General features: G+C 28.0%; 1 protein-coding gene and 2 long non-coding RNA genes across 3 annotated transcripts in view; 1 reads left to right on the top strand and 2 right to left on the bottom strand.

The window, feature by feature from the left end:
* Window positions 1–1,148: 1,148 nt before the first annotated feature.
* LOC146723620 (uncharacterized) lies at window positions 1,149–2,804 on the bottom strand. Its single transcript, XR_014924456.1, has 5 exons — window positions 2,556–2,804; window positions 2,176–2,239; window positions 1,758–1,845; window positions 1,476–1,561; window positions 1,149–1,301 (listed from the first exon to the last, which is right to left on the bottom strand). It is a non-coding gene; the product is annotated as an uncharacterized LOC146723620 (long non-coding RNA).
* Window positions 2,805–3,882: 1,078 nt separating this feature from the next.
* On the top strand, window positions 3,883–7,013 carry LOC114933760 (uncharacterized). The gene is made up of 5 exons (XM_029306337.2): window positions 3,883–4,345; window positions 4,487–4,656; window positions 4,757–5,415; window positions 5,496–5,601; window positions 5,827–7,013. Exons 1-5 carry the CDS (start codon window positions 4,092–4,094, stop codon window positions 5,952–5,954), a joined length of 1,317 nt encoding a protein of 438 aa, XP_029162170.1. The 5' UTR covers window positions 3,883–4,091; the 3' UTR covers window positions 5,955–7,013.
* Window positions 7,014–11,689: 4,676 nt separating this feature from the next.
* LOC114941566 (uncharacterized) overlaps window positions 11,690–12,634 on the bottom strand; it is a 113,052-nt gene continuing 112,107 nt past the window's right edge. The window contains exon 3 of the long non-coding RNA XR_014924461.1: window positions 11,690–11,911. This is a non-coding gene — a long non-coding RNA (uncharacterized LOC114941566). The remainder of the gene's footprint in view (window positions 11,912–12,634) is intronic.

Here is a 12,634-nt window from a genome sequence, read left to right as displayed (position 1 = left end):
AATAATTATTTATAAAAATAATTAAACAGTAATAAGAACTATCTACAATCTATGATTCAGATCTACATCTACATGTACACTGTCTAATCTCTACAAATAGTGTTAGTTCAAAAGATAGTTGTACAGATATTGCGTTAGTTATACAAATATTAGTTCTATAAATATTGTTAGTTCTACAATAAAATAATAGCTTATCACTCACCGGCCGATGCGCAGCAGCGGAGTTACAACTGCATTGAAGCTGCGTTGATCTATAACATATAAATAAAATCCAAATTATAACAGTGCTTTAAATAATTAATATTTTCAAAAATTATTATTACGTCCATTAAATTTTAAATTTGATAAAATCATCAGTATATGTATAATTGAGTAACTCTTTAAATTTTATAAGACTATATTTTTTATAAATTTTTATAAGATTTATACCATATATCAAAAGTATTTCTCTCTAATTTTCTTTTGTTTAAATCATTTCTAATATAGAATTTAAAGATAAATTTATATAGTATTACAAGACTCACCCCATAGTTGCTCCGCCGGTGCCTGATGCCTTTGAGGTCTGCTCCTCCTCTCAGATCGATCAGAATTGTCCGTTCATAGTCCATCAATTTCCGAAATACGCGATACCTTCTTTGAACGACACTCTCGCATTAAACGCGCGATACTATGACGAAATTCCCGCACTAAACGCACGATACTTTTAGATGAAACTCCCGCACTAAACGCGCGATATTTTGGACGACATTTCCGCACTAAAACAAACTATAAACTTGTAATAAAATAACGTGAGATCTAAAAGATATTAAAGATATTTTGCAGGTATTTTATCAGAATTTTAAAAAATTGAAAAAATTAAAGTGATTAAAAATGAAAAGAATTAGAGTGATTAAAAAGTTGTATAATAATTTACGAGAATATTTTAAATTTTATGCAAATTTTACTACGCGTTACTTTATGTTATTTATTTTATACTTGATTTGCCAGTTGCAATTGATTGATTATTGAATTATTTTCGTGACAGTCGATGCGTAATAAATAAATATATAAATATTATAATAATTTTAATATTTTTATATAATGATTCTTTTTAGAAGTATAATAAAAAATATCAACATTTATAATATATGCACATCTAATTTCTACAATGTACCGAATATCTACATCTATGTATATCTACACATCTATATAATCTGTACAATACATCTAATCTCTACAATATACTTATAATAAAATAAAATTGATCACTTACCGGTTAATGAGCAGCAGCGGAATTATGATCGTAATGAAGTGACGTTGATCTGTAACATACAAATAAAGTCCAAAATGTAACAATGTTAACAATAATTAATATTTCAGAAAACTATTTATGCATTGAATTAAATATTTTTTACGCGTACTCGGCAGAAATATAATTAAAACATTTCACAAATTTTGATTTAATAATTAACAATTAATAAACAATAAATGCTCACCCAAAGATTGCCCGGCCGACGCCCGATGTCTCTCTCCCAGACCTCCTCCTCCTCTCAGGTTGTTAACGTCTTCAGCTTAAGTTGATCTGTGAAATAGAAATTAAATCCAAATTGTAACAGAACTTAAAATAATTAATTTATGTAAAAAAATTATTATTATAACGAATTTTATATTCAAGGCGTACAATAATAAAAAAAATATATTTAAATAAACTTAAACTTAAAATAAAATTAAACTAATAAATTTTGATTTAATTTCTTTAATAAATTGTTAATAAATACCTAAAAATTTCTTCTCAGGCATCCGATTATTCATTCCTTCTATTGTTTTCAGATTTTTTGAGATCATTTTCGAGTTGCTAATGTTGATCTGTAACATATAAATAGAAATTATTTATTCTAATTTAAATTTTTATTATTTTTAATATAATTTTTATTTAGAATATAATGATGTAATTTAATAATACGTAATTTATGGAAACAAATGATAAAGATGCATTTATTATCTTTGTAAATTTAAATTAAAATATTTATGCATATTAATAATTTAAAATATTTTATTTAAATAATTTTAAATAAAAAATTAAATTTTTTGTACGTTTCTTATATTATTCATTTAATTGATGATATATTATTTTGTTATTTTCTCAAATTCTTTAATTATAGTTATTAATTAAAATAAAAAATATTTTAAACTCACCGATGCAATACGCAATAATCGAGTTCCATTAGCATATATGTCGTATAGTGCATATATCGGTAATCTGTAAAATACACAAATATATAATCTTTATTTAAATTAAAGCAAATATCGAAATTATATTTAATATATCTCTAAGTAAAGACCAATTTCATCAACGTCGGTTATTTTAACTTCCGCTTAACCTATTTTTGTCTCTCTTCAGATACGTTTGTTGACAAAAAAAGAGACAAAGCTATATAGTTTAACCGGAGATTAAAGTTATATTATATAATCGACGTTAGTGAAAGTGACCCTATAAAAGTAATTATTGCGCAAATTAAATTTTTTTTTATTTTAATTTTTTATAAGTAAAAATAAATAAACAATACATTATTTACCTAATGTTAACCCTTCGGTCGTCACTTGTCGTTCCGAATCTTCTCCTTTTTTCTTTTTGTTGCCCTTTCTTCATGGCACTCACTTACAAAATCAATTCACTATAATTAAGCGCATACAAGAACAATTAATTAGGATTATGACCCTATTATCTCGCTCAAATACAATTAATAAGCATGCGACACTTGGCACGGTATCCGACTTAAATGGCTGGCGAGGCGCACTTGATGGTGGGAAAATAACGCGGGAAGAGCGCGCGAAACTTGATACTCGCGACCTCTTGCGAGCTCTAGACGTACTAACTTCGTACACGACAGCAAATCATCGAAGATCCCGAAAATCATATTCATACCTACATACTAGGAACGCGAACGAAAATGATTAAAATATGGTTTCAATACGTAACAAATGATTATGTAAATATATATCACGAGAAACTGATTAGGTCTGTTTCTACCAACGTTGATTAAATTAAATCTCCGGTTAAACTATATACATATGTTTGTCTCTTTTTAATAACTTATTATTTGAATTTGTTAGTAGAAAAAACGCCTAAATAATTATTGCGCAAATTAAAATTTTTCTTTAATTTAATTTTTTACAAATAAGAATAAATGAATAATAAATTACTTACCTAATGTTAACCCTCCAGTTGTCACTTATTGATGCCGTCCTGAATATCTTCTCCTTTCTTTTTATTACCCTTTCTCCCTAGCAAACTTACTAGCAAAAACAATTTAATATAATTAAGCGCATGATTACAAGAACAATTAATTAGGATTACGGCCCTATTATTCCGCTCAAATACAATTAATAAGCACCCGACACTTGATACGGCATACGACTTTAATGGCTGGCGAGGACGAGGCGCACTTGATGGCGGGAAAATAACGCACGAAAAGCGCGCAAAACTTGATACTCGCGACCTCTTGCGAGCTCTAGACAAACTAACTTCGTACGCGACAGCAAATCAAAGATCCCAAAAATTATATTCATACATTACGCGAATGAAAATTATTAAAATAGGATTTTAATACGTGACAAATGATTATGCAAATATATATCACGAGAAACTGATTTAAATAAATTCGCAGTACTTATGCATTTATACTTACTAAAATAAATAAAACCCGCGAAACACTTTTTGACATAGAGTAAATATTATATAGAATCGTCATCATAGGGTGATATTACATTTGTCACGCGACGAACTTTTCAAGCGCATTGATTGGCTAAAAAATAGAGACCAAGAAATTCTCTATACTGCAGCCAATCAATGCGCTTGAAAAATTGTCATACACAAATATGTCCACAAATAAGAACAGAGAATAGATCGTCGCAGTTTATCCTCTTCTTTGAGGGTTAGAATTGTCTCTCATTCTGGTTTCAACTTCAAGACTTTAAGACAGTTCAGGTATCTTCAAGTTCTAAACGGCATTTTCAGACTGAAACAAAAGTGAATAGCTCAGCGAGATCAAGAGTGATTGACAGTTGCATCGCCATTCACGTTATTTACAACTGACACGATTTTAAACATAATGATAGACGCAGAAGTCACAATGAAATATCCACAATTCCGATTGAAAATTGATTTGTCAAAGTTTTTCCATGATGCACGTCAATGTTGTTGGATTTTCATCGATGGAGCGAAGATACAAAATATTATTCATATCCAGCAACATATTAGTAAACTTTTCAGCATCACAGAACCATTTCATTTATTGTTAAACAATACTGAATACTTGCCACCAACAGAGGATATTCGCATATTGAAAGAGAATGAAACGATACAGTTAGTGTAGTTTATAAGTTTATTAATTAATTTCTCTTGAACTTTAAATTTTCATATATTTTTTATTTATCTTGCAATCGCAGCCATTACTCATTTTAATTGTTAATTGTGTATACTGATTAGTAATTTCATGAATTACAGAGTACTTCCTGGATCAGGTCTAAAAAATGGAATTAATAAATCAGAAACATGCAATAGTTCTGTGCACGATAAACAGGTCCATACAACAGATATCAAAAGAGGAATAGTTACATCTGATATACTGGATATATCTAATAATATTTTAAATGACAGTCAATCAAATTCCATGAGTTAGTTTCATTTATGTTTTTATATTACGTTGCATAAAAATGGAAATAAAATAAAACCTTCATATTTGTAACAATAACTGATAATTTTTATTTATTTCAGATAACACTGCAGAAAACATGACATTCTATAGTGTAATTGATAAAACAGTAAGTGATAATACAGAAGATGAGACAGATTTTTTTACAGATAACAATTTAACAGAGAATTGTAATTTGACAGACTCTGTTATATCTATTCCAAAGAGGAAGCGAGTACGAAAACGCAAACCAAAAAATAAATCTAAAACTTTTTCAGAATTGCTATCATATTCTAGTATGAGTGAAAACACATTTAAGAAACCAAAAATTATAGATTCTCGTATTATTCCCTCTGGACAACATATACGATTTGATAATATTGAAAAGGAAGAGAATAATATTGCAAAACAAATAATACAGGAAACATCTAGAAATGAATCTTGCATAAGCAAAGCTTCATCCTCCAGAGATTTGTCTACACTTTTAGCATTAGGACAAAGTTCAACACCAATTACATTTGTGAATAAAAAAGTAAAAAATGAAGTTAAGAGGGAAAATGAACTAAATGATGAAATAAGAACCAGAGTTTTGAAAAAAAATATGGAAGACAATATTAGCAAAGAAAAAAATTTACAAGATAAAGAAAAGACACAAAATTATGAAAACTTGATACTTAGCGATCTAGAATTATGTCCCATTATGACTAGAAAGCCACAAGTTAAAGATATTATTGCCTTCAAGGTATCTCCAATATATATATTAAATATTGTAATTTAAACAAAATTAACTATATCTCTTTTCTAAATTGTATTAAATTTCAGACTTTGAAGATTGGCGCAGATTATACACCTCAAATATCTAATTTTATTGTGACTGAGGTAGTGAGTTTTAATTCGAGCTCTGAAAATTATGTCTTGAAAGTAATCAGTAAGTAATATATTTACGATTTTATTTGTAAAGTACAAATGTTTAGTTAGATGATATATAATAGATAGATATAATATAAAATTAAAGAATCTAATTTTAATTAAAAAATTTAATTTATTATTAAAGAACTTAATTCATTATTAAAGAATTTAATTTATTATTAAAGAATTTAATTTTACATCATCTATTATATTATCGAACTAAATATTGATATGTTATTCACAGGAGGCAAAGAGGAAGTTCAAATGCCACTTGGAAAATTCTCTCTTTCAGAAGAGACATCTGCAACTCATGATGCAGATTTGTTTTCACTTAATTATTCACGGATACAAGAACCTCGTTTACTTTTTTAGATTTAATTTGTTTCATTAACATTTGTTCCGTTATTTTAATTTTATTTTAATTGCGTTGTGTTTTAAATTAGGATGCAACAGTATATAGGTGTTAATTAACTTGTGACTTTTCTTAAATATTGAACTTGTTTATCACTTGCGTTTTTTTATATATTTAATATTTTTATTTTTCGTAGATATTTAATATTTTTGGAGCTTATATCGAGAAAGAAAGATACGATTTATAATTTATTTAAATTTGTGATACAAAATATATTTATATATAAATTTAACTAAACAATTTTGTATCTATTTTACAAATTTAATATTACTTATAAATTATATTTCTCTTTCTCAATATAAATGCTACAAATATTAAAAATTAAAAATCAACAAGTTTTTAGTTACCATTTTTATACGTACATGTATCTCAGGGAAGAGAAAGAGATTAAAATAATAAATATACACATTACAGTATTTATTCATCATAAGATATAGCATTTATTATTGGATGATACATTTTGCATTGTACATGAGAAGCTTTCTATCAAACATACATAATGTCTCAATTGATTATATCAAATAGAGAAATTTTTAATTGTCGAATTGTTAATCAATTGTGTGATTTTTGTTCATTATGTTTTTTGGAAAGCATTCATAGTTTACAAAGTAAGATCAAGGGTCTATATATTATATGAATTCAGACTGTGGAAATTTCGAAATTTATTAAGTTGGCAAGATTGTTGTCGCAGACGTAGCATGACATGCGCATGCGCATCTTGCATACCGCGCTCATAGCATCGGAGTGAAGTCACATTCGTTGTGCATCGCATCCTTTTCAATAGTAAATCACGCGAGTGAAAGAAATTATATAAATTAAATTAAGTGCTCAGTGAAATATCGTAATTTATCGCATTATCGCATTTATCTCAGATAATTTTAATTAGTGAAATATTTCTTGTATGCTGTGATTTAAATAGGACACACAATATCTCTCGCGTATGTACAACAATACAGCGATTAGTGAGTAACTTTAATTCATATAATAAAAATAATTATACCTATGTGGTATATATATTATTTCAATGCATACATTATTAAGAGCAAAAGTTTTACCTAAAGTACTTAACTATAAAAAGAAACCATTTTTAAAGGGAAGCTAGCATTCTTGTTCACAGCTTTCCTATCATTTTTATAGTATAAAAAATTTTGCTGGACAATATATAATTGATCATATATTTGACATAATTCTGATAAAAAAAGATTAAGGTAAGTTTAATTAAATATAATAATTAAAGCGAACAAGATTTTGCTTCACATTTTAATCAATTTTTAATCTCACGAAATGAGTCTGTGAGAGAAATAAAAGACAAAAGGTTAATCTAATGAAATTCTCTGTTATAATATGTCGTGTGGAAAATGGTGCGGAAGTTGTAGTTCCACTGTTGACATTATTCTTGTTGCGAAATAAGGAAGGCGCGGAGAAACCGGGTATGAGTTATCGTCTTATCTTCGTTGCAATATGTCTCCGCAACTGTTTGCCGGCGTGAACAACACCTTGTTTTGGTTACTCGGCCATGAATAATTCACGAATTAAAGCGCGCGCGCGAGAGAGTAAATGTACGCCTCTGATGTTCATCGGATTAGATGCTCGTTGGAGCAAAGGATATTGACACGATGGATTTTGATCCGCGCTTTCAAAAGTGAATTATTCATAATCAAACAATCAACTATATCATTAAATGAATAATATATGCGAACGCTTGATAGCATCGGTTTTTTTCTTGCTTGGAGAGCAAATACTTTTTGTGCTCCATGTTTAGCAGGATCACTTGCTGAAATTAAAGCTCGAATGAACATTGGATTATGAATTCTGCTTTACAATCGACTATTTCAATGTTTATAAAATGTTGAAAATTATTTAAAATCGTTTATAATTAGTTTGTATTCAAACTAAAAACGGATTATAAATACTTTTCATGCGAATTGTTTGCACATTTTCTGACTGCTACATCATCAAATCGATGGATCCCAATCATTATGCATGTTGCAATTAATGGCATTCATCCTTTCGATCGAACGTCAATTAGAGCTCTCTTCACATATTAATTATTTGCGCACTAGGAATACGACGAGAAAATCTCGTATTACACGGATCTGTTTTCAAAAGGATTCTTTTATAGATGTCAATGTAAAAATCATATAGAATACATTTAACAAATTCATTTGCGTAAGATAAATATGATTTATTGAAAATCGGACAGTACAATAGTAAATTTATATATAATATATTTCGTATTTCAGCAGTTTTCATGAAAATTAAATTCTAGAGAATAAGAATCAGAAAATTTAAAAAAAGTAAAGAAATCATTACATTAAAAATTAATTAAATTTAAAGAAATTGAAATCTTATAAAAAAAATTCATACATAATACAAATACATTAGGATAGTATAATCCGCCTTATGTAATAATTGAAAATAAATCTAATAATGTAGGTGAGATAAATAAATTTTTAATGTGTATATGACGTATATTACATATTAATTTTGACGTAACTTCGATGTTTTTTAACAATTATATTTGAACAATTGCAATAAATTACAAGACAATTTTGGTATCTCACGAATAGAACACTAATTCAGTATAAAAAATGATATATAGAAATTGTGAGTTAAAAGGAAAAATATTTTTATATCCTTAAAAAGTTGCAGTAAAAATTGAAAGCAATCTATAATAATTAGTCGGTAAAATTATTCACTTTAGAATGATTTTTCATTCTGATTTTACAGAACGTTTTTGTGTGTTTTTTTATGCTAAGCAATTTACTTTGCATACAGCATCGAATAATCTACAATTTTTCGTATAGTAATACTACATATATGGAATTTATTTTTAAAAATTATTTTGTTTTCGCTATCAGGTTTCGATAATTTTTTGGTAATTAATTTTTGCAAATTAACTTTATGTAGATATTAATTAACTTTGCGCGCAAATAAATTTGATATTTATTTTGCAATTTGCCTTCTAAAATTACGAATATCTCACGGATATGTAACGGATTATAAACTTCTATTTTGCAATGCTGGAAACAAAAAAACAATGCATTTATGCAATATCACGATATTATACAGTACACATACATCAATATAAGTGTAAATATGAGCATGTAAATAAGCCTCCGAGATTTCAACGTACCGCTGAAGCTTTTATGGGAGTTTCTTTTTTTTTTTTTTTTTTTTTTTTTTTTTACGCAGCTTCTATCGTCAAGTAATCGTTTCAAACTAAAAATATGAACCATTTTAATAGAATAAATTGCGTTTTTTTCGTTTATTTCTATTGTAATAACTCAGAAAAATTTTTTCACATATTTTTTATAAAAACTTGCGAAAACAGACTCCTTTAACATGAAATTGTAATCAATGTTCAACCTAGCTAAACTCAACGTTTAATCACGCATACGTCACTGTTTATACAATTCGCAATTACCCTACTCTCACCGAATAAATCCCACGGTGATCGATAATTTCAGGACGTATATCGAGACTTTCTTGAAACCGTAATCTCTAATTGTTATTCACGATGATTTCTTACTTGCCGAGGTAATCTTATTGCATAAATTTTCATACAAAGATATATTGCTCGTGCGGAAGTTTAAGCGATAATAATTCAGCACGCATAAATTGTTAAGTAATTTGTTTTAAAAACAAGGGCGGGGCAAGATGGAATAAACCATAGAAATGTCGACAACAAACCAAACGATATACAGAATGAGCCATTTGCTGTAGCACGTATTGATTTAAAAGCTATTGACAATCCCGAATACACTTGGGTATGCTATTTGTTACGTTCGACGAAACTTTTCTACTTTCCTACGGTGAATATATACAATCCAATTTCTACTGTCGGAAGTTGCAAATGTTTTGTAAATATACATAAACTTTAACTTATTCATATACAATTCTTTTCTTGAAAAGTAGTTAACGTAGTTATAACATTACGTAAGTCTGATCGATGAAAATTTATGAAAAATTAATCTATGGATGTGTTATCTTGCGTAATCAAATCTTCGGTATTTAAAAGATTTTTGAAACGCGTCTTGTTTTATTATTAATATAAAGCAGAATGAAAAAATATACAAAAGAGAAGCAGCGAAATCTTGTTCACTATAATAAAAATTAATTTAAAATATCATATATATATAGATCAAAATTACACAAGTAATAAATAAAGCATACCTACTATTTAAAGTAGCAAATAACTCGGAAACTTTACACACACATATAATTATATTATTTGTACATATACATTATTAATTACTCAATTATATGTATATGCAATACGTTTTACTCTCGCAAGAAATTTGATTTTTCTCGATTCTATCCAATCTGTAAAGGGATCTGTAAAATAAACTACTATTCTATCGGGTCCATCGAATTTCGGATATAGAAAAGAGCCGTTCGAAGATGAACAATAAATCACCGATCACTCGTTGAATTGTGGAGCTAGTCGTTACCATTGAAATCTTTTCGATTTATAGGGTCGAGCAATCGAGCGAACAAACGCGGTGTATCTATCTCGTATCCGATAATAATTCACGCCCTTTCGTGACCAGTAATATGAGGGATCTGTCGGCTGCGTGCACACTGAGATACACGCGTATATCTACTCACGACAACATCTCGATACGTGTCGACGATGATCACGTGTATGTACCCATATACATGCGTCCGTGATGGAATAAGGGATTGATGCATGGTATGCAATAACATGACGAACGTTGCAGAAATAAGAGCGCCGCATTATTTGATTTTTTTCGCGAAAAGAACACATTTTTTACTATCTAATAAAATTTGATTTAGGAGTTTTGTTTGCAGTTATTTCTAGAAACATTATTTCGGCAAATATTAAGTATAAATTCTAATTCTAATTCCAAATCTCTCAAATATGCTACACACATTGCATTTGTATGGAATATATTAAAAAAGTTATGTAAGTTATAATATATCTGTAATATTACACTTTTGATCAACAAGACGTTAAAATATTATAAGTCGTAATTAAGAAAATGATTTTAAACTTGTAATTTATTAGAGTGCAATGTATTCAATGAATATAATAATTAATACAGTTCTCTCACAGTCGTGAATGTAAAACGATGATCAGTGGGAATAATTTTAAATTAAATTACTAATCGATCTAAATTACAACTTTCCAAGTATAAAGTCGAAATGTATAAAGTATCGTGATGGAAGAGCAATTAACGAGAATAATATGACTATCTCTAATTACTTAGATAATTTATAGTGGCGATTTTCTATAGACATATTTGCGCGGATTACTCGAGCACAAGTAGTATATAATGTACGTTTTGACAAATTTCTGTCAGGTCAAAGTTCTGGATCCTTGATCTTTCATCCCTTTCGCCTGAAAACGTTATTCTACGACGCGTTTGTCGTATAAATCACCTCGAGACTCGCGAGATATGTCGAGATGAGTAACGAATTCCTATTGCTACTATTCTGCGTTCCAGTTCGGGCTTGACGTCACTCAGTTTTCCGTTTCCCTTCGTGCACAAACTACGTATATAATTGAAAATATCCATTTATTTGTGAGAAGTATTCTCCATATCGCAATTACCGCATAGAAAAGAGATTTCATTCATCTGTTTATTAAATTACTATATGCAATTTCCGACACAGTTTATTTAGATTTTTGTACATATATAAATATCGTATATGTATATTACGCAATATACAGATTGAAGCACTTTATTTTATTACGTACATTGATGTTTCAAATTTAATATACATTTCAGTGACATAAGTACAGTTTATCTAGACTGTATCGACATTCATAGTTTTCATATTTTTCTAAAGATACAATTATACATTTTTTAATGTCTTAAATTCTCCTCTCTAATATCTCGTATTTCCACTTTCTTCAAAGGCTCTATTTATAAAGCTTTCTCAGCTTTCTCTAAAAAAATGAAAATTTATAAAAGTCAGTTAAGAAAAGTAAACTTTGGGTATTTTGTCACAAAAATACTAAAGGCTAAAATATAGTTTAAAATATATTACAAATATTAGAATATTTGTTACATAACAAATTGATCGATCGATTTCATTATTAGAATAATTGCTTTTTGAAATCAACAGATTATTAATATTTAAACCAATTAGCGTTATATTAACGTTATTTATTTTCTTGTAATTATGTCATAGAAGCATTTGCAAAAATTATTTCATGTGAAATGGAGAAAATCCTTCTGAGATTAAGGATATATTTTTACTTATTTATTTAAAAATATTATGACTTCGGTTTGTGTTAAAAATGAATTTAATTTTGATTTTACGACAAAATTTTACATTTAACTGTTGCAATTTAAATATAACACTTGTAATTTCAAGTGCAAGTAATTGCATTGCTATTTGTATAACGCAGTTGATAGCTTATAAAAAAATAATAAATACGATAGATTGATGTTATTCAAGCAATTTTTTTGAAACTATTTTTGTTATTTTTTTAACATCCGTTAAAAATTAATTAATCAAATTCACATTTTTTTGATCCAAAAACGTTTTCTACGGAGGTTAATATTTTCGCTATATATGTGTATGTAATCAAAAATGAACACAGAACATAGAATATTGATTTTAGGAATAAAATCGGCTTTAAATCAGGAATTAATATCGCGAATAA

The sequence above is a fragment of the Nylanderia fulva genome, unplaced genomic scaffold (assembly GCF_048542155.1).
Source record: "Nylanderia fulva isolate GAGA-0341 unplaced genomic scaffold, ASM4854215v1 Scaffold18, whole genome shotgun sequence".
Classification (NCBI taxonomy): domain Eukaryota; kingdom Metazoa; phylum Arthropoda; class Insecta; order Hymenoptera; family Formicidae; genus Nylanderia; species Nylanderia fulva.
The sequence above is the reverse complement of the archived record's forward strand: the minus strand, read 5'-3'. Positions and strand labels throughout refer to the sequence as shown.

Bases quoted from the DNA above. Each gene is read 5' to 3' on its own strand.
- LOC114933760 (XM_029306337.2), top strand. From the start codon at position 4,092: ATGATAGACGCAGAAGTCACAATGAAATATCCACAATTCCGATTGAAA. The intron at 4,346-4,486 runs GTTAGTGTAGTT...CATGAATTACAG, and splicing joins AAAGAGAATGAAACGATACA to AGTACTTCCTGGATCAGGTC. The intron at 5,416-5,495 runs GTATCTCCAATA...ATTAAATTTCAG, and splicing joins AAGATATTATTGCCTTCAAG to ACTTTGAAGATTGGCGCAGA.